General features: G+C 45.7%; 2 protein-coding genes across 9 annotated transcripts in view; one reads left to right on the top strand and one right to left on the bottom strand.

The window, feature by feature from the left end:
- Positions 1-580: 580 nt before the first annotated feature.
- Positions 581-21,422, bottom strand: part of LOC118472262 (probable LRR receptor-like serine/threonine-protein kinase At1g06840) — a 35,663-nt gene continuing 14,821 nt past the window's right edge. For 4 of the 8 annotated variants that reach the window (XM_035960209.1, XM_035960208.1, XM_035960207.1 and 1 more), the window contains 20 exons: positions 8,706-8,807; positions 8,476-8,623; positions 7,774-7,845; positions 7,442-7,513; positions 7,125-7,268; positions 6,960-7,031; positions 6,786-6,857; positions 6,592-6,666; positions 6,294-6,362; positions 5,481-5,549; positions 5,343-5,414; positions 4,923-5,009; positions 4,774-4,842; positions 3,900-4,390; positions 2,457-2,609; positions 2,072-2,355; positions 1,936-1,987; positions 1,576-1,826; positions 1,352-1,486; positions 623-1,158 (listed from right to left, as the gene is read on the bottom strand). In XM_035960209.1, coding sequence (XP_035816102.1) covers positions 811-1,158; positions 1,352-1,486; positions 1,576-1,826; positions 1,936-1,987; positions 2,072-2,355; positions 2,457-2,609; positions 3,900-4,390; positions 4,774-4,842; positions 4,923-5,009; positions 5,343-5,414; positions 5,481-5,549; positions 6,294-6,362; positions 6,592-6,666; positions 6,786-6,857; positions 6,960-7,031; positions 7,125-7,268; positions 7,442-7,513; positions 7,774-7,845; positions 8,476-8,623; positions 8,706-8,802 — 2,832 coding nt within the window. In that variant the 5' untranslated portion in view covers positions 8,803-8,807 and the 3' untranslated portion in view covers positions 623-810. Of the gene's footprint in view, positions 1,159-1,351; positions 1,487-1,575; positions 1,827-1,935; positions 1,988-2,071; positions 2,356-2,456; positions 2,610-3,899; positions 4,391-4,773; positions 4,843-4,922; positions 5,010-5,342; positions 5,415-5,480; positions 5,550-6,293; positions 6,363-6,591; positions 6,667-6,785; positions 6,858-6,959; positions 7,032-7,124; positions 7,269-7,441; positions 7,514-7,773; positions 7,846-8,475; positions 8,624-8,705; positions 8,808-9,062; positions 9,151-21,422 lie in introns of those variants that run through there. The other 4 variants (XM_035960205.1, XM_035960212.1, XM_035960206.1 and 1 more) reach the window with 4 other exon arrangements.
- Positions 3,019-3,636, top strand: LOC103630503 (receptor like protein 29-like). Its single transcript, XM_008651562.2, has one exon. The coding sequence runs from the start codon at positions 3,019-3,021 to the stop codon at positions 3,409-3,411; it is 393 nt and encodes a 130-aa protein (XP_008649784.1). The 3' UTR covers positions 3,412-3,636.

The raw sequence follows: 21,422 nt of genomic DNA, 5'->3' as shown, positions 1-21,422 counted from the left end.
TCTCCCCCCTTCACGCTCGCCCACGCGCTCGACCCATCTGGGCTGGGGCACGCAGCACACTCACTCGTCGGCTTTGGGACCCCCCTGTCTCGAAACGCCGACAATTATGGTTCCTATGTGTCTCTTAGTATAGGCCTATCAGAAACCTAGCCGTTTTAGATTCTAGATTCTATAAAAAAAACCTTGTTACTTCTAAACAAAGAATTGACCTTAAACATGTGAGCACTCAAAGTTGCCGAAGTACGGAGCCGCTTCGTTCCTAATTTGTTGTTGTTTGGATTGGTTCCATATAGGATGGAGTAGTTCTAAAAACAGAAAATTATGCTAAAATGTTGAACCATTTAGCTCTCCAGAATATTCCGGACGGAGCTGCTCCCGGGAACAGAACCGTTCCATCCCAATTAGCTCTGAAACCAAATGCTAACGTGGGACAGAGTCACTCCGCTCCTAATTTGTTGTTGTTTAGATCAGTTCCATATAGGACAGAGCAGTTCTAAAAATGGAAAATTATGCTCAAATGTTGAACCATTTGGCTCTCCAAAATCTTTAGTATGGAGCCACTCCCGGAGATGGAGCTATGGAGCTGTTCCATCCCAAACTGGGTCTGGAACCAAACGCTACCTTACAGAAAGCAGATTAACATATTAGAAAGGTAAAGAATGCAATGCCAGCTATGTTCCAGTGTATCATAAGCTATTATCTACTGTACGTTCGGCTGAATATGAATAATTCATAAAAGACAGGTCCTAGGAGTGGTAAGCCTATAATGTTACAGAACAAACTTGCATATTCACAAGTATTACACCATGCCTACCGGGGAGTTACTCTTCCAGAGATCATGCCGCTGCTCGCATCAAGACTCCCAGAGGCCTGTGACGAGACGAAGAGGGTCCTGGTCGCTGAAGATGACAACGACTTACTGACATCGGTCGAGTCTGTTTCTGAGGTTTCCAGCAGAATCAGGTCCTCTTCAGGCATCATCCTCAAGATGAGCTCAAGTTCTCTGACAATCTCCCACATGGAAGGCCTGTCATCAGTTTCATCCTGGCAACACTTGGTTGCTAGTGATAAGAACCTCTTGATGCATTCTGGGGGGTATAAGCCCATCCGGCCATCGATTATTCCAGAAACTGCGCCCGACTGGCAAGCTGAGTTTACCTACAGGAATAGGAACATGCAGTTCTTCATTACATATGTGCTTGTTTTTTTTTACTGACAGCAAGCACAAGTCGATAATAACACAGTCTAAGCTTATGGATTTTCAACTGGTTTCAGCTGACATTTTTTACTTTTTGAGAGAACTGGCCGTCCTTTAAAAGTGTAATGTATCCATGGCTGAAGAAGTGCATACCTCTCTCACTATGTTTTTACCATGCTCAATTGGTTTCATACCAGTTAACATTTCAAGGAACACGACACCCAGGCTGTAAACATCACTCTTGTCGGTCAGTTTGTGAGTTAGGAAGTATTCCGGATCAAGATAGCCCTGCCAAAACAGCAGTGATATATTACTGCTAAAAAAAGAAAGCATGGTAATTTTGACATTGTCGACGTGATTGGCAGTCTGACACTTACTGGGGTGCCCTTGACAACAGTGGATACGTGAGCTGGCAATGTCCCTTCGACATCTGGCACTGGAGCAAGCCTCGAGAGACCAAAATCGGCTACCTTTGCAACGAATTTGGAGTCCAACAGAATGTTGCTGGCCTTAACATCACGGTGGAATATAGGTGGATCTGCTTCAGTATGTAGATACAAAATTCCCTTTGCAGCACCCAATGCGATTTTCAACCTCAAACCAAAACTTAGAGGTCTCTTGGACTTGGCTGTGGTTGGCAAATGACGGGGAAAAAAGAAGAGGTGCTTTAATTAGCATAAGATTTAAGAAAGAGAAAATGTCCAAATACCTGAGAATGGATCTCTCCAATTACTTACCAGAAAGATGATCACGTAAAGTGCCATTTGACATGAATTCATAAACCAGCATCTGCAAAACGAGATTTGAGGAGCAGTTCAGGGATGCTGACGAACTATATTTTCTACATATATAATTAAAACCAAAAGGTTCCACCTGCTCATCCTCTTCATCGCAATAGCCAACCAATGAAACCAAATTGCGATGATGCAATCTTGATAGTAGCTCTATCTCCGTGCAGAACTCCCTTGAACCTTGAAGGGAATCCTGGTGTGCTCGTTTGATTGCTACAAGTGCTCCATCGCCTAGAATTCCCTTGTAGACTTTGCCGTAACCTCCTTGGCCAACTTGGGCTGATAGATCAAAATTATTTGTTGCTATAGCCATTTCTTCAAATGTGAAACATCTAACGCCATCAACTTTGACAGAAAACCTTGACACTGCAAACAGCATGATATGCATCTTCAGACCCTTTCTCTTGGACGAGCTATGTACTACACAGCTAAAAGGTCACTCATACAACCAAATATAAATGACTTACATGAACGTTTTGAGACAGCTCTGTGTCTTGAACGCCTTCTCACTATAAGGGTGGTAGCTACCACAGAAAGTAAAATAGCGCCAGCAATTGTGCTAGCAAAGATACTGCCCAGTGCAGCCTTACTTAAACCTGTTGACACTGCATTTGGAAATTCTGCAAAATGTGATAAATAGAATATTTTTACACACCAATAGATGATTAATTGAGCAAGTGAGTGGACATAAATTCAATGAAGTATAATTCAAGGAAAAATTAATTGCCATCAAGATCAACCTATCACTATAAAAAGCAAATGCTATAATTTATCATTTGGATTTCTACATGTTTTAATTTTGAAGGAAGTAACATATGCTGTTTTGTTGCATGCAACCAGCCAACCATCTTTACTACTACTTAAGACTACAATGTAGACGTTCACGGTGCACGGTTCTGCCCCCTCCCCCCACACCCCCGACATCCTCCCCCTCTGCTCCGCTCCCCATCGCGCCCTCCTCACCCTCCCAACTGCGATCCCCGTCACCCGCAATCCCCGGAGCTGGAGCTGGCGGCCATCTTCCGGGTGATGGCGGACCTCCTCGGCGATCCGGCGTGGCCGCAGCTCCACCCGCGGCCCTGCACCGACACGCCATGGCCAAGCCTACAGTGCGAGCTTGCGCCCGACGACGTGCGCGTGCTCCGCGCCACCCGCCTCCACCTGGGCCCCGACGTCGCCACCCCGCCCTGCAGGCCCGGGGCCAGGCTCGACCCTGCCTCGCTGCGCGGCCTACCGCACCTCCGGACGCTCTCCATCTTCGTCTGTTTCGGTGCCGCCCAGGCCCCCGTCGAGCTGTCGCCCGCGCTATTCACGTCGTCGTCCTCGCTCGAGCAGATCATGCTCAAGTCCAACCCCAGCCTCACCTCCCCCATACCGGCGACGTTGGTTATCATTGTTTTTGAGGAAAAAATAGCGTATTAGTATTGACACATCGCGTATCCATAGGAAGTCTCGTAATTGATTAATAACATCTTGTTGATCACAGGTGTAGCTATTAGACAATATATGTGTTTGATATATGAACATGTATGGTGTTTAGTTGCTTCTTCTACTTTGTTCTAATTGATGAATAAAAAATGAATGAGTCTTTCCTCCTTTTCCTCCTGTCGGGAGATTACATCTCATGAAATGATCCAAAATTAATTACTATTAATGCTTTTACCAGCGGTGTTCGTGTACCATCGCAACGCACGGGCAACTAACTAGTTATACTATATGGTGCTAATCAAGCTAACAGAAATGCAATACAAAAAGCTATTGTAATGATCCAAATAATTTCACGAAATAAAACACAGAAACTCCCCTGAAGTCCTACGACTGTACTTTTTCATTGCAGGAAAACTAAAAACAAGTTAATAGCAGCACATAGTTTGAATAATAGAATTAACATCTTCAAAATGAATACATACCATCTGCATAAGAACCTAGTGTGAAGTTGAGAAGCTCATATGGACCAAATACATCTGAAAGGGTAATTTCCCAGGCAGCAAGTACATGTCTGAGTTGCACAATCTCAGATATACTGAATAGACTTGAATTACTTGGAAATAACTTCATGTGCATATTTAGCCTTGGACCAACCTCCCATATGTAGCGTTCAATACTTAACTGATACCGAAACAGTTGCAATAAAGAGGTTAAGTTGATCTCAAAGTCATCTTCATAGGGACGAAAATCTGTGATTCCTGGACTCTTCAGACGAAGTCCGACTCCAAGTGGCACCGCACAAAAGCAAGTTAGTGGTGATGATGGATTGTACTCATAATTTTTATCCGCAGGACAAGGTTGACAACTAGAGCCATGTTCATTTTGCGATGTTTGCATGTTTACTGACATGGGTTGGCACAGGTTGGTTATCAGAGATCCATTCGTACCCCCACACACAGGGTTTCCATATAGCCTGCCAAAAATGACAGCGGTGGTGATAACTATCCATTGCATGAAAAGGTTGCTCAAAAGGGAATTGGAAAAATTTTATTTGCCACTGAGAAAAGTGCAATCTTATAGTTATGATTTTCACACATGCATAATGATTCAAGTATAGGATATGAAGACCTGTCGTCAAATACTTAAAACATAGTCTCACTGTTACATAGATACAAAGCTTGGTCTCAAAGGGAAAAAGGAGGTCTGTACAGCTCTAGGACAGAATATACATATCAATTAATACTGCATCCATTAAAGAAAGGTGCATAATCGCAATTCAATATGCACAGGGACTATATATATTATTGATGTGGAGGTGAATATTGAAATGCATAGCATAAATGTATGAGAACATACATTACAGTGGTATTTGGGGGAGGATCAAATGTGTCCGGAATTGTCTTGAGAGAATTGTTTTGGAAGTCTCTGTGTTATTATGAAAATATTATTACATATGTACAGTTATTAGATCTGAAAAGAGTTACTTCTGCAGAAAAAATTCATACAGAATAAGGCTTCTATTTCCAGTAAGCTCGATGCCATTCCAGATTGTCGAGGGAACAGAACCATTTAGATAATTATCCTCAAGTGACCTGCAAAATAAAGTTTAAGTGATTTAAGAACGAAAAATAATAAAAATATATGACAGCTTGTAAAGCTTTACATATGTATTCTTATTTTCAAATAATTTTTTATAAGCTAACTGATACGACTCGCGATTTATACTGATCTAGATAAAATGATTACAAATTTGAATCCAGTTATAAGGAGATTACAAACAGAAGTATTTGTAATCTCTTCACTAGATATTACGTAAACAAAGTTCACATATTTGCAGTGAAAATAAACAGAACCATATGCAAAAGAAATCATATCCATGTTCAATGCAAAAGGCCGTTGAAGACTGTTTACCAAGTTACACTTACAATATCTGAAGCTTGGGGAGCCCTGAGAAGTTCTGTGGGATAGTTCCATTGAGCATGTTGTGCGACAAATCACTGCCACATAACTAGAATGAGATCGATGATTAACGAAAATAGACAAACGTTATCTTAATTACATACATTGTAGTGATATTGGAAGCGAGCTTATTAGTTGGTATAGATCCTGTCAACTGGTTCCAGCTAATATCCCTGAAACATGAATCTGAGAGTTATTAAGACATAAGACATGTCCTGAACTGTGTGAACTGAAAAGTTGGGTGCCTATTGAAAAGGGATAAAACCACACTAATCTTTTTTTCGAAAAGAGCGCAGGAGAACTGTGCACCCATATATTAAAGTAGAGGGGATAGGGGGGGGGGGGGGGGGGGGGGGTGTAGAAAGGACCCAGATACAACACACTCCTTATGGAGGCCAGAAGCAGGCATTCACAAAACTATCCATAAAGATCAAAACTAAAAAACCACAGCCCTAGGAGCTAGGAAGCTTGGCCGGCCAAGAAGGAAAGACCTTTGGCACCAGCCATCTGCCATTTCTCCCTTTCCTCACCAGCAGCCTGAAGGAGGAAGGAGATACAAGGGGTCCTGCCATCAAACACCACCGCTTGCTGAGGGGATAAGAGAATCCAATCCTATGATTCTAGATCATCTAGGCCCCTAAGGCAATAAGAGAATCCAATCCTTTCTTTTCCAGACTGAGGACCTGAGCCGGAGATCTCTCCCACCAGCCAAAAAAGGAAGTCTCCGCTTGCTGAGGGGATAAGCTGTGCAGCCCAAACTTTCTCAAGAGGTTGTACCAAAACACTCTTGAAAACCACACTAATCTTAATATTTTTAAAAAAAATTTAAACTGTTCGAAGAGCCAAGTTCATAGCAACAATCGATAGTCATAATGCTAAAATACATTAATTGGGAACTAAAACTGAGATGTACTCACAAATAGCCAAGTTGAGGTATGCTACTCAAATCTGGAATATCTCCTTGCAAGCTGCAATTTCTAAGACTCCTGGTAATACAAGAAATATTCTCCTCAGGTCTTTTAATTCTGAGTAAGTTTAGGCTATGGAAGCTGGATGTTGGAACCATGGATGGTTGCAATTACATTTTGAGTAGAGGCTAAACTAATTTTTTATATGATGTATGATTAACAAAAGATATTCACATCTTTTAATTTTCATATAATAAAGGAGAAAGGATAAAAAAACAAAAGAATAATAGAAAAAATCCATTCTTACAGCTTTAGTAGTGTGGATATGTTGTTATATGTAGTAGGGATGGAACTTCCACTGAAGTTATTGTTATCAGCCTGACTAGTAGAAACAGAATGATATGAATGTCAGAAATAGTTATACGTTTATATGATAAGCAATTTTATTCTGATTTCAGTGGGATAAATACAAACCCATCGCAAGAAAATTTAGGTACGTACAATATTTTCATGGCAGGCGCTTCAGCAAATTCTGGAGGGAGAGGTCCAGATAGGTTGTTATTGTCAACAAGCCTGCAAGGTTGCATCAAAGTATGAGAATGAAGAGTAATTTAATATTTCATTTTTTTTATTTGCAGAAGAAGAAAATCGGGAAACAAGTAGAGTTCCACATACAGGTGAAGAAGAAGAGGCAATGTGGAAAGTTCAGACGGGATGGCCCCACTTAACGAATTATTGTTCATATGACTAAAATGAATAGGATGGTTGAGGTTAGAAATAAGTACAGATGAAACTGAAAAACAGAGAGACAAATAGACAATGGAAATAAACAATTCTTACAGACGTTTCACACTTCTTAAATTGGAAAATGATTTAGGTATGGGGCCGGACAATTGGTTTTGGTCAACCTGTAATCTGTTTAAACTTTGAAGGTTACCGATCTCATAAGGTAAAATACCAGAGAGTTGATTGCCATTCAAAAGTCTGCAAAAGGCATGAAAATAACTATATCAATGTTATTTAACACAGATATTGTGGAGAAATGTTCATAAATTAGAACTGGTAATGTTGAACTGATGTTGTTGTGTGCATTATGAGGTTGAGACATGCTGAATAATTTAATGAGGTAAGAAAAATAATAGAAAAAGAAAACTTACATAAGTTTGAGCGTAGTGATGTTGCCTATTTCCTTTGGGATGCTACCAGTTAAGTTGTTCCACATAAAATCCCTTCAAGAAACACATCATTTAGTTGAATAGCTTAAGAATCAAGAATAAATGTTGCCTCAAAGAAAAGGAATCAAGAACAAAATTCTGCTCAAAACAATGAAATAAGGAATCAAAATTGTGCTCGAAAACTTGCTAGCAAAGCACCATGATTTTATGCACGTATTGAAAAGATAGTGAATGGAAATTAGAAAAGTTTAAATTTACAAAATGCAGGAGAACTAAAAAAAGAGAGGAAGTTTGAATTTTAGAGTAATACTTACAGTGTTTTCAGATGAGATAAAAGGCTGACCTCTGGTGCCAGAGTTCCTGAGAGATTCCTCTTAAATAACTGCCTGTATAGAGATAAAAAAATGGTATTAGGAACAGCTATGGGAATAAACCATTCATTAACTTACACAGAAACGACTTAGGGCTTGTTTGTTTTGATGCTAAACCATGTGGATTGGGTGGGATTAAGTCGTTTTAAATGCATAACAAGTCAAAATACGTCTCAATCCCACCCAATCCACTCCAATTCACATGGAATTAAAATAACCAAACAAGGCCTTAATGAGTTACTGGGTTGTTATATTCCATATCGTGCTGATGTAATAAAATAAACAAACTTTACAAAACCAATAATATTTCAAGCAAAACAAATGCCTTAGAAAAGAAGCCAGAGAGCAATGGTGCTAGGATTTGTAAACTTAGTCTGATACAACTCACAGGACTGATGTTTCATGTTTTTATGATTGGACAATTGTCAACCAAGGCAGTTCATGTTACAGTTGGATTTATGTGTAAATGCAGGAAAAAAATTCCCTTGCGGAGTCGGATGAAGTTGGCATTTGACCGTAAAAACTACCTTTGATAATAATAGTGACTGTTGATTTTTATTCAACAAGAGCAACATGGTAACCAAGACAAATGGATAGAAAAAAACAAAATATGATGAACAAATAAAATAGAAGTGCTGATCGTACAATTCTGTCACATGAAGAAATGTATCATCATTCACTTTGTGGCAGAAGACTCCTGTCCAATTTGACCTGCACGGATCTCCCCTATTCCAATTCATAAGGTTTTGCATAGGATCAACTAATCGTCCCTTGATAGCCCTGAGCCCATTGACTACATTATGGGAATAAACCATTCATTAACTTGCAGAGTTTCAAACGTTCTCACAAATTAACATATGGCAGATAGAAATTACCCTCGGAAGGGTCAGTAGTCTGCCCCAATGCAACATCCGAGCAGGGGAGCAACACAAGTAGTGTAACTGCACAGAGGACGTCTGCAAACTTAGCCATCCCTCCTAGAAAATTAGCAAATTGTCATATCCCAACAGCGCAAATATCCAAAACATCATTTGCTATATATATATCCAAGAAAAGAGAATCGCCTGACCCTATATAAAAACAATGATTAGTAGTAACATCATTCTTCATGTCGTGGATTTGTACGATCAGGGAAAGAAATATTTATCTTGACATGCTTATTTTTCAATGGAGCGGGGAAATAGTGGCCAGATATGCAAATATGATATAGTCACATGCAGTAGTGCACCTACCATGTTCTAACAACCTGTCTGGCCCAACAGTCTGTTCAAAATAAATATATAACTGGCCGGGGAGGAGAAGCATGTATAGCTTACAGCGATGAAACCGAACCCCTTTTTGGTTGAGCATATATATTGCCCAGCGTCACTGCTAATTATTTCAACTACACTGACGATAACACTTTCCTACTTTTGGAATCACGACATGCCAACTAAACCAGCACAGGCAGCAGATACTCATTCCGTGTTCTGCCTTTCCATTCTATATCTATCATTCTCATTCCCCCTCCCCGCAAAGCTCATTCTCATTCCCCCGTACAGCCGACGCCTAGCTAAAATTTAAAAAATACACATAGCCCCAAGGGCATTCGAAGCCACGACCTCTCAAGCAAATGATAGCAGTAGCTACCACTACACCACATGTGTGTTTATGTCTACATCTATAACAGAAAACACATCTACTGCATCTCTCCCCAAGCTCAACTGCTACCCTTGCACAATGCGTAGTAGTAAATAAGTATTACCGAGATTCTTGAATTATATTTTTGGATGGAGGGAATAGTATTTAAAGAAGAGCCTTGCATGCAATTTCTTTTGTTTGAATAATGTTTTCAACTTAAATTCCTTTTTTGCATGCGTGACATTTATTCTTTGTAATATTTTTTCCATGGATCTGACTTATGAGTCATTTTTATAAACCAACGCCAAACATGAATCCATGTTTCTTACTTAAACCCCGAACAAACACCATTAGCAGGAGACACTCGCGTTGGGGTCGCTCATCGACGACAAGAAGAAACTTGGCGACTGCCAGTTCGACCTCTAGAAACAGTCCTACGTGGCCGCATGTGCCGCTATGTACGACAAGCTCCGGCGCAGCAGCCGCTTGGACGCGGTGCAGAGCGGCTGCTCCGCGCTGTCCATCGTCAAGCAGGGGGACCTCATAGTCGTCGCCAACGTCGGCGACTCTCGGGTTGTTCTGGGCACCGCATTCGACGACGATGCCATCACGTCGTCCAGCTCATCGTCCACCTGAAGCCCAACCTGCCACGTAAGTCGCTACTGACTGGCCATGAATTCTTGTGCGCTGAGACGATGGCCATTGCTGACGTTGTATGAGTGTCCTCGAACACGATGTATCTAGAGGAGTAGCGCATTCGGTGGTGCAACAGCCAGGGGTACTACTGAAAGGGAATTAGGCTTACACCTAATCCCTAATTAATTTTGGTGGTTGAATTGCCAACACAAATATTTGGACTAACTAGTTTGCTCTAGTGTATAAGCTATACAGGTGCCAAAGGTTCACACTTAGCCAATAAAAAGACCAAGTATTGGGTTCAACAAAAGAGCAAAGGGACAACCGAAGGCACCTCTGGTCTGGCGCACCGGACTGTCCGGTGTGCCACCGGATATGTCCGGTGCACCAGAGGACTCCAACTCAAACTCGTCACCTTCGAGAAATTCCAGAGGCAACTCCGCTATAATTCACCGGACTGTCCGGTGTACACCGGACATGTCCGGTGCTCCAAGGAAGAGCGGCCTCTAGAACTCGCCAGCCTCGGGAATTCATTTCAGCTGCTCCGCTATAATTCACCGGACTGTCCGGTGTACACCGGACTGTCCGGTGTAACAGCGGGGCAACGACTACTTCTGGCGCCAACGGCTACCTGTGGCGCATTTAATGCGCGCCAGCGCGCGCAGAGGTCAGGCACGCCCATGCTGGTGCACCGGACACCCTACAGTACATGTCCGGTGCGCCACCGGACATCTAGGCGGGCCCAGAAGTCAGAGCTCCAACGGTCGGAACCCAACGGCTTTGGTGACGTGGCTGTCGCACCAGACTGTCCGGTGTGCACCGGACTGTCCGGTGCACCATACGACAGACAGCCTCCACCAAACGGCTAGTTTGGTGGTTGGGGCTATAAATACCCCCAACCACCCCACATTCAAGTCATCCAAGTTTTCCACTTCTCAACTACTTACAAGAGCTCTAGCATTCAATTCTAGACACACCAAAGTGATCAAATCCTCTCCACACTCCACACAACGCCCTAGTGACTAGTGAGAGAGATTTGCTTGTGTTCTTTCGAGCTCTTGCGCTTGGATTGCTTTCTTCCTTCTTGATTCTTTCTTGCGATCAAACTCACTTGTAATTGAGGCAAGAGACACCAATCTTGTGGTGGTCCTTGTAGGAACTTTGTGTTCCAAGTGATTGAGAAGAGAAAGCTCACTCGGTCCGAGGGACCGTTTGAGAGAGGGTAAGGGTTGAAAGAGACCCGGCCTTTGTGGCCTCCTCAATGGGGAGTAGGTTTGAAAGAACCGAACCTCGGTAAAACAAATCCGCGTGTCTCACTTCATTATTCGCTTGCGATTTGTTTTGCACTCTCTCTCGCGGACTCTATTATATTTCTAACGCTAACCCGGCTTGTAGTTGTGTTTATATTTGTAAATTTCAGTTTCGCCCTATTCACCCCCCCTCTAGGCGACTTTCAATTGGTATCAGAGCCCGGTACTTCATTAGAGCCTAACCGCTCGAAGTGATGTCGGGAGATCACACCAAGAGGGAGATGGAGACCGGCGACAAGCCCACTACGAGCCACGGGAGCACTTCATCGGAAGAGTCCCGCACCAAGAGGAAGGAGAAGAAAAAGGACTCCTCCAAACGGAAGGAGAAAAGATCTTCTTCTTCTCACCACAAAGAGAAGAAGGAAAAATCTTCTTTCCACAAGTCGCATCGGAAAGGCGACAAGCACAAGAGGATGAGAAAAGTGGTCTACTACGAGACCGATACTTCATCAACATCAACCTCCGACTCCGATGCGCCGTCCGTAACTTCTAAGCACCAAGAGCGCAAGAAGTTTAGTAAGATTCCCTTACACTATCCTCGTACATCTTGACCTACTCCATTACTTTCCGTTCCATTAGGCAAACCGCCAACCTTTGATGGCGAAGATTATGCTAGGTGGAGTGATTTAATGAAATTTCATCTAACCTCACTCCACAAAAGTATATGGAATGTTGTTGAGTTTGGAGCACAGGTACCATCCGTAGGGGATGAAGACTATGATACGGACGAAGTGGCCCAAATCGAGCACTTCAACTCTCAAGCTACAACCATACTCCTCGCCTCTCCAAGCAAGGAGGAATACAACAAGGTGCAAGGGTTGAAGAATGCAAAGGAGATTTGAGACCTTCTCAAGACCGCGCACAAGGGTGATGAACTCACCAAGATCACCAAGCGGGAAACGATCGAGGGGGAGCTCGGTCGTTTTCGTCTTCGCCAAGGGGAGGAGCCACAAGATATGTACAACCGGCTCAAAACCTTGGTGAACCAAGTGCGCAACCTCGGGAGCAAGAAGTGGGACGACCACGAGGTGGTTAAGGTTATTCTAAGATCTCTCATTTTCCTTAACCCCACTCAAGTTCAATTAATTCGTGGTAATCCTAGATACACACTAATGACTCCCGAGGAAGTAATCGGGAATTTTGTGAGCTTTGAATGTATGATTAAAGGCTCAAAGAAGATCAACGAGCTTGATGAACCCTCCACGTCCGAAACACAACCGGTGGCATTTAAGGCGACGGAGGAGAAGAAGGAGGAGTCTACACCGAGTAGACAACCAATTGATGCCTCCAAGCTCGACAATGAGGAGATGGCTTTAATCATCAAAAGCTTTCGCCAAATCCTCAAGCAACGGAAGGGGAAGGAATACAAATCCCGTTCCAAGAAGGTTTGCTACAAGTGTGGTAAGCTGTCATGGACCTTCGGTCCATGGGGATAGCTGTCTTCTCCGGCGAGGTTATACCCCTCTGCCGCAGGCTTGGTTCTAGGGTAGCAGCCCTAGGCGCTTGAGAGGGTCATTGCAAGGGAGAGAGATTGGTTTGATAATGATCTTGCTTGATTTATTCCCTGCTGCCATGCGGCTTATAAATAGCCCTATGGCTAACCAACTTCTCCTACAAACTCTCAACTAACTCCTACTTTCTTGGACTTATCTGCTGCTAACCAACTCTCCACAATTCTCTCATCTCAATCTTATTCTCTAGGCTTATCCCAGCTCATCTCAATCTTATTCTCTAGCCTTATCCCAGCCTGGCTGTTGCCTCTCGCTCCCTATGATGCCCATGACATCTCCCCCTCCCTTGAGGACCAGCTCGTCCTCGAGCTGCCATAGACTTACCTGACACGACTTAAGGTTAAGCCTTTTACATCTCGACTTACCTTTATTATTTAAGATGAAAATACAAAATAATTGTGGAACTAAAATATAAATTTGAACTGCAGCTATGTCCTCCTGTCCTCCTGGATCCCAAGGAAAGAGCTGAACTGCGGACTTCACGTTGGATGAAAGGTGAAGTAGGAACCAGCCTGTTCTTATGTTGGGTCTGTCCAGCACCAAGGTAGTTGCCCGAATGAAGGAGATGACCCTCTTTGGCCGTGCAGGGGGCTGCATACCCAGATCTCGACTTCTGCAGGGGTTTCAAAAAGTATAGACGAGACCTGGTGGTTGGGCGCGCAGGCTGCGAGTTGGTGCAGCGATGAGCTGATCAGCAAGTGCAGCTTCCGCACCGCCCGCCTAACAAGGAAGCCGCGCACTGCGGCTTGCAGGCGCACCACAGCCTGCTCATGTGATGACGGCCATGGGGTGGCCCTGGAGGCCACAGCAAGGTGCTTCTCCCCACGAAGGGATTGTACCTGGCGGCGTGCCAGGAACCCTCGCGCTGCCGCCTGAAGTCGCACCGCTGCTTGGAGTTCCTTCTCTGTCTTCTCCTTGTAGCGATGGAACATCACAACGAACTGATCCCACTTCTCTGCGAGACAGCCAAAACTCTCTTCGAGCCGAGTGAATGCATCTGGAGTTGGAGAGGGCGGGTGGGAGGGCGTTGCGGCGGCTGATGGCGCGGCGGTTGGTGGTGGTGAGGGATGGGCGGCTGGTGGTGGTGAGGATAACCTGGTTCTGATACCAGGTGTCATGGACCGGTCCATGGGGATAGTTGTCTTCTCCGGCGAGGTTATACCCCTCTGCCGCAGGCTTGGTTCTAGGGTAGCAGCCCTAGGCGCTTGAGAGGGTCATTGCAAGGGAGAGAGATTGGTTTGATAATGATCTTGCTTGATTTATTTCCTGCTGCCATGCGGCTTATAAATAGCCCTATGGCTAACTAACTTCTCCTACAAACTCTCAACTAACTCCTACTTTCTTGGACTTATCTGCTGCTAACCAACTCTCCACAATTCTCTCATCTCAATCTTATTCTCTAGCCTTATCCCAGCTCATCTCAATCTTATTCTCTAGCCTTATCCCAGCCTGGCTGTTGCCTCTCGCTCCCTATGATGCCCATGACATAAGCCCGGTCATTTTATTGCTAAATGTCCATTATCAAGTGACAGTGACAGGGATAACGACAAGAAGGAAAAGAGGAGAGAAAAGAAGAGATACTACAAGAAGAAGGGCGGCGATGTCCATGTTTGTCGGGAGTGGGACTCGGACGAGAGCTCCACCGACTCCTCCTCCGACGAGGACGCCGCTAACATCGCCGTCACCAAGGGACTCCTCTTCCCAAACGTCGGCCACAAGTGCCTCATGGCAAAAGACGTCAAAAAGAAGAAGGTTAAATCTAAATCCTCCACTAAATATGAATCTTCTAGTGATGAAAATGCTAGTGATGAGGAGGATAACTTGCGTACCCTTTTTGCCAACCTTAACATGGAACAAAAGGAAAAATTAAATGAATTGATTAGTGCTATTCATGAAAAGGATGACCTTTTGGATTCCCAAGAGGACTTCCTAATTAAGGAAAACAAGAAACATGTTAAGGTTAAAAATGCTTATGCTCTAGAAATAGAAAAATGTCAAAAACTATCTAGTGAGCTAAGCACTTGCCATGACACTATTGCCAACCTTAGAAATGAAAATGCTAAATTAATTGCTAAGGTTGATTCTCATGTTTGTACTATTTCAACTTCCAATCCTAGAGATGATAATGTTGATTTACTTGCTAGGATTGATGAGTTGAATGTCTCTATTGCTAGCCTTAGAAATGAGAATGAGAAATTGATTGCTAAGGCTAAAGAATTAGATGTTTGCAATGTTACAATTTCCAATCTTAGAGACAACAATGACATTTTGCGTGCTAAGATTGTTGAACTTAATTCTTGCAAACCCTCTACATCTACTATTGAGCATGTGTCTATTTGTGATAGATGTAGAGATATTGATATTGATGCTATTCATGATCATATGGCTTTAATTAAACAACAAAATGATCATATAGCGGTTTTAGATGCTAAAATTGCCGAGCATAACTTAGAAAATGAAAAGCTTAAATTTGCTAGAAGTATGCTCTATAATGGGAGACGCCCTGGCATCAAGGATGACATTGGCTTCCAAAGGGGAGACAATGTCAAACTTAATGCCCCTCCTAAAAATTTGTCTAACTTTGTTAAGGGCAAGGCTCCCATGCCTCAGGATAACGAAGGATACATTTTGTACCCTGCCGGCTATCCCGAGAGCAAAATTAGGAGAACTCATTCTAGGAAGTCTCACTCTGGCCCTAACCATGCTTTTATGTATAAGGGTGAGACATCTAGTTCTAGGCAACCAACCCGTGCTAAGTTGCCTAAAAGGAAAACTCCTAATGCATCAAATGATCATGACATTTCATTCAAAACTTTTGATGCATCCTATGTGCTTACTAACAAATCCGGCAAGGTAGTTGCCAAGTTTGTTGGGGGCAAACACAAGGGTTCCAAGACTTGTGTTTGGGTACCCAAAGTTCTTGTTTCTAATGCCAAAGGACCCAAAACCGTTTGGGTACCTAAAGTCAAGAACTAAAATTGTTTTGTAGGTTTATGCATCCGGGGGCTCAAGTTGGATACTCGACAGTGGGTGCACAAACCACATGACAGGGGAGAAGAAGATGTTCTCCTCATATGAGAAAAACCAAGATCCCCAACGAGCTATCACATTCGGGGATGGAAATCAAGGTTTGGTCAAAGGATTGGGTAAAATTGCTATATCACCTGACCATACTATTTCCAATGTTTTTCTTGTAGATTCTTTAGATTACAATTTGCTTTCTGTATCTCAATTATGTCAAATGGGCTACAACTGTCTCTTTACTGATGTAGGTGTCACTGTCTTTAGAAGAAGTGATGATTCAATAGCATTTAAGGGTGTGTTAGAAGGTCAGCTATACTTGGTAGATTTTGATAGAGCTGAACTCGACACATGCTTAATTGCTAAGACTAACATGGGTTGGCTTTGGCATCGCCGACTAGCCCACGTTGGGATGAAGAATCTTCATAAGCTTCTAAAGGGAGAGCACATTTTAGGACTAACAAATGTTCATTTTGAGAAAGACAAGATTTGTAGCGCATGCCAAGCAGGAAAGCAAGTTGGATCCCATCATCCACACAAGAACATCATGACGACCGACAGGCCACTTGAGCTACTCCACATGGATCTATTCGGCCCGATTACTTACATAAGCATCGGCGGGAGTAAGTATTGTCTTGTAATAGTGGATGATTATTCTCGCTTCACTTGGGTGTTCTTTTTGCAGGAAAAATCGCATACCCAAGAAACCTTAAAGGGATTCTTGAGACGAGCTCAAAATGAGTTCGGCTTAAGGATCAAGAAAATTAGAAGCGACAATGGGACGGAGTTCAAGAACTCACAAATTGAAGGCTTTCTTGAGGAAGAGGGCATCAAGCATGAGTTCTCTTCTCCCTACACCCCACAACAAAATGGTGTAGTGGAGAGGAAGAATCAAACTCTATTGGACATGGCAAGAACCATGCTTGATGAGTACAAGACACCGGATCGGTTTTGGGCCGAGGCAGTCAACACCGCCTGCTATGCCATCAACCGGTTATATCTACACCGAATCCTCAAGAAGACATCCTATGAACTCCTAACCGGTAAAAAGCCCAATATTTCATATTTTAGAGTTTTTGGTAGCAAATGCTTTATTCTTGTTAAAAGAGGTAGAAAATCTAAATTTGCTCCTAAAACTGTAGAAGGCTTTTTACTAGGATATGATTCAAACACAAGGGCATATAGAGTCTTTAACAAGTCCTCAGGACTAGTTGAAGTTTCTTGTGACGTTGTGTTTGATGAGACTAACGGCTCTCAAGTAGAGCAAGTTGATCTTGATGAGATAGGTGAAGAACAGGCTCCATGCATCGCGCTAAGGAACATGTCCATTGGGGATGTGTGTCCTAAGGAATCCGAAGAGCCTCCAAATGCACAAGATCAACCATCCTCCTCCACGCAAGCATCTCCGCCAACCCAAGATGAGGACGAGGCTCAAATTGATGAAGGAGAAGATCAAAGAGATGAGCCCCCTCAAGATGACGGCAACAATCAAGGGGGAGATGCAAATGATCAAGACAAGGAGGATGAACAACCAAGGCCGCCACACCCAAGAGTCCACCAAGCAATACAACGAGATCACCCCGTCGACACAATCCTCGGTGACATTCATAAGGGGGTAACCACTAGATCTCGTGTTGCACATTTTTGTGAACATTACTCTTTTGTTTCCTCTATTGACCCACACAGGGTAGAGGAAGCACTTCAAGATTCGGATTGGGTGATGGCGATGCAAGAGGAGCTCAACAACTTCACTAGGAATGAGGTATGGCATTTAGTTCCACATCCTAACCAAAATGTTGTAGGAACCAAGTGGGTCTTCCGCAACAAGCAAGACGAGCATGGTGTGGTGACTAGGAACAAAGCTCGACTTGTGGCCAAGGGATACTCCCAAGTCGAAGGTTTGGATTTCGGTGAAACCTATGCACCCGTAGCTAGGCTTGAGTCAATTCGCATATTATTAGCCTATGCTACTTACCATGGCTTCAAGCTTTACCAAATGGACGTGAAGAGTGCCTTCCTCAACGGACCAATCAAGGAGGAGGTCTATGTTGAGCAACCTCCCGGCTTTGAAGATAGTGAGTATCCTAACCATGTCTATAGGCTCTCTAAGGCGCTTTATGGGCTCAAGCAAGCCCCAAGAGCATGGTATGAATGCCTTAGAGACTTCCTTATTGCAAATGGCTTCAAAGTCGGCAAGGCCGATCCTACTTTATTCACTAAAACTCTTGACAATGATTTGTTTGTATGCCAAATTTATGTTGATGATATTATATTTGGGTCTACTAACGAATCTACATGTGAAGAATTTAGTAGGATCATGACACAAAAATTCGAGATGTCTATGATGGGGGAGTTGAAGTATTTTCTAGGATTCCAAGTCAAGCAACTCTAAGAGGGCACCTTCATTTGTCAAACAAAGTATACTCAAGACATTCTAACCAAGTTTGGAATGAAGGATGCCAAGCCCATCAAGACACCCATGGGAACTAATGGGCATCTCGACCTCGACACGGGAGGTAAATCCGTCGATCAAAAGGTATACCGGTCGATGATTGGTTCATTGCTTTATTTATGTGCATCTCGACCGGACATTATGCTTTCCGTTTGCATGTGTGCAAGATTCCAATCCGACCCTAAGGAATCCCACCTTACGACCGTAAAACGAATCTTGAGATATTTGGCTTATACTCCTAAGTTTGGGCTTTGGTACCCTAGGGGATCCACATTTGATTTGATTGGTTATTCGGATGCCGATTGGGCGGGGTGTAAGATCAATAGAAAGAGCACATCGGGGACTTGCCAGTTCTTGGGAAGATCCTTGGTGTCTTGGGCTTCAAAGAAGCAAAATTCGGTAGCTCTTTCTACCGCCGAAGCCGAGTATATTGCTGCAGGCCACTGTTGCGCGCAATTGCTATGGATGAGGCAAACCCTGCAGGACTACGGTTACAAACTAACCAAAGTTCCTCTTCTATGTGATAATGAGAGTGCAATCCGCATGGCGGATAATCCCGTTGAGCATAGCCGCACTAAACACATAGCCATTCGGTATCATTTTCTTAGGGATCACCAACAAAAGGGGGATATCGAGATTTCATACATTAACACTAAAGATCAATTAGCCGATATCTGTCGGCGTCTCGAGACCGGGGGGTCCCTCAGGCCGACGAGTGAGTGTGCCGCGTGCCCCAGCCCAGATGGGTCGAGCGCGTGGGCGAGCGCGAAGGGGGGAAGCGAGGTGGCCGAAGACGGGCGTGAGAGAGGTGGAAATCCCGCGGCCTTCGTGTTCGTCCCGCGCCCAGGTCGGGTGCGCTTGCAGTAGGGGGTTACAAGCGTCCACGCGGGTGAGGGAAGCGAGCGGCCCCAAGAGAGCGCCTGTCCCATCCTCGTCCCTGCGCGGCCAACCTTCTCTAAGAAGGCCCTGGTCCTTCCTTTTATAGTCGTAAGGAGAGGATCCAGGTGTACAATGGGGGTGTAGCAGAGTGCTACGTGTCTAGCGGGGGGAGAGCTAGCGCCCTAAGTACATGCCAATGTGGCAGCCGGAGAGATCTTGGCACCCTGCTGGTGTGGTGTCGTGGCTGTCGGAGGAGCAACGGAGCCTGGCGGAGGGACAGCTGTCGGAGCGGTTGGGTCCTTGCTGACGTCCCCCTGCTTCCGTAAGGGAGCTGAGAGCCGCCGTCGTCACTGGGCTAGCGGGGCGCCATCATTGCCTATCTGGCGGAGCTAGCCAGATGGGACACCGGTCTTGTTCTCTGCGGCCCGAGTCGGCTCGGGGTAGGGTGATGATGGCGCTTACTGTTGATGTGGCAGGCCTGTGCCCTAGGTCGGGCGACGTGGAGGCTCCTCCGAAGCCGGGGTCGAGTCTGTCTTCCATGGCCGAGGCTGAGCCTGAGCTCCTGGGTCGGGCGAGGCGGAGGTTGTTCGGCAGAGGCCAGGGCGGAGTCCGAGCCCTGGGGTCGGGCGAAGCGGAGTTCGTCGTCTTCTGGGGCTGAGCCCGAGTCCGAGCCCTGGGTCGGGCGGAGCGGAGTTCGCCGTCTTCCGGGGCCTTAGCCCGAGTCCGAGCCCTGGGTCGGGCGGAGCGGAGTTCGCCGTCTTCCGGGGCCTTAGCCCGAGTCCGAGCCCTGGGTCGGGCGGAGCGGAGTTCGCCGTCTTCCGGGGCCTTAGCCCGAGTCCGAGCCCTGGGTCGGGCGGAGCGGAGTTCGCCGTCTTCCGGGGCTTAGCCCGAGTCCGAGCCCTGGGTCGGGCGGAGCGGAGTTTCCTATGGCGCCTTTGGCAAGGCCTGACTGCCTGTCAGTCTCACTCTGTCAAGTGGCACTGCAGTCGGAGTGGCGCAGGCGGCGCTGTCCTCCTGTCAGACCGGTCAGTGGAGCGGCGAAGTGACGGCGGTCACTTCAGCTCTGCCGGAGGGCGCGTGTCAGGATAAAGGTGTCAGGCCACCTTTGCGTTAAATGCTCCTGCGACTCGGTCGGTCGGCGCGGCGATTTAGTCAGGGTTGCTTCTTAGCGAAGGCAAGGCCTCGGGCGAGCCGGAGATGTGTCCACCGTTAAAAGGGGGGGCCTCGGGCGAGACGGAAACCCCTCGGGGTCGGCTGCCCTTGCCCGAGGCTAGGCTCGGGCGAGGCGTGATCGAGTCGCTCGTATGGACTGATCCCTGACTTAATCGCACCCATCAGGCCTTTGTAGCTTTATGCTGATGGGGGTTACCAGCTGAGAATTAGGCGTCTTGAGGGTACCCCTAATTATGGTCCCCGACAGTAGCCCCCGAGCCTCGAAGGGAGTGTTAACACTCGCTTGGAGGCTTTCGTCGCACTTTTTTGCAAGGGGACCAGCCTTTCTCGGTTGCATTTTGTTCCAGTGGGTGCGCGCGAGCGCACCCGCCGGGTGTAGCCCCCAAGGCCTCGGAGGAGTGGTTTCACTCCTTCGAGGTCTTAATGCCTTGCGTAATGCTTCGGCTGGTCTGGTCGTTCCCTCATGCGAACTGGCCGTAGCCCGGGTGCACGGTCGGGGCCCAAGTTCTCGGGCTGGTATGTTGACGCTGTCAACGGTTCGGCCGGAGCCGGGTTTGCGAGAGCAGCCCCCGAGCCTCCGCACAGGGCGATGAGGGCGATCAGGGACAGACTCGGCTTTTTTACATACGCCCCTACGTCGCCTTTCCGCAAGGAGGAGGGGGGAGAGCGCCATGTTACCCTCGATGGGCACCGAACATGGTGTCTCCGGTGAGCTGCAAGCGGGTAATCCGAGTGGACGTCCGTGCCCCGTTCGTTGGGGGTCGGCTAGGGGCCCAGAGGCACGCCCAAAAGTACCTGCGGGTGATCTGCCGGACCCGGTCCCCTGGCGACGGGGTCCGAGGGCTCGATGCCTCCCTCCGATGGGATTCCGTTACAAGATCGCTCCCGCTGGTCTCGGAAATGTCCTAGGGTACCTCGGGAGCGCAGCCCGAGCCTTGGTTATGTATCGAACGTACCCCTGGTCATCCCTCGCTCGGCGTCTGAGGCGAC

The sequence above is a fragment of the Zea mays genome, chromosome 6 (assembly GCF_902167145.1).
Source record: "Zea mays cultivar B73 chromosome 6, Zm-B73-REFERENCE-NAM-5.0, whole genome shotgun sequence".
Lineage (NCBI taxonomy): Eukaryota > Viridiplantae > Streptophyta > Magnoliopsida > Poales > Poaceae > Zea > Zea mays.
This window is presented reverse-complemented; position numbering and strand designations above follow the sequence as displayed.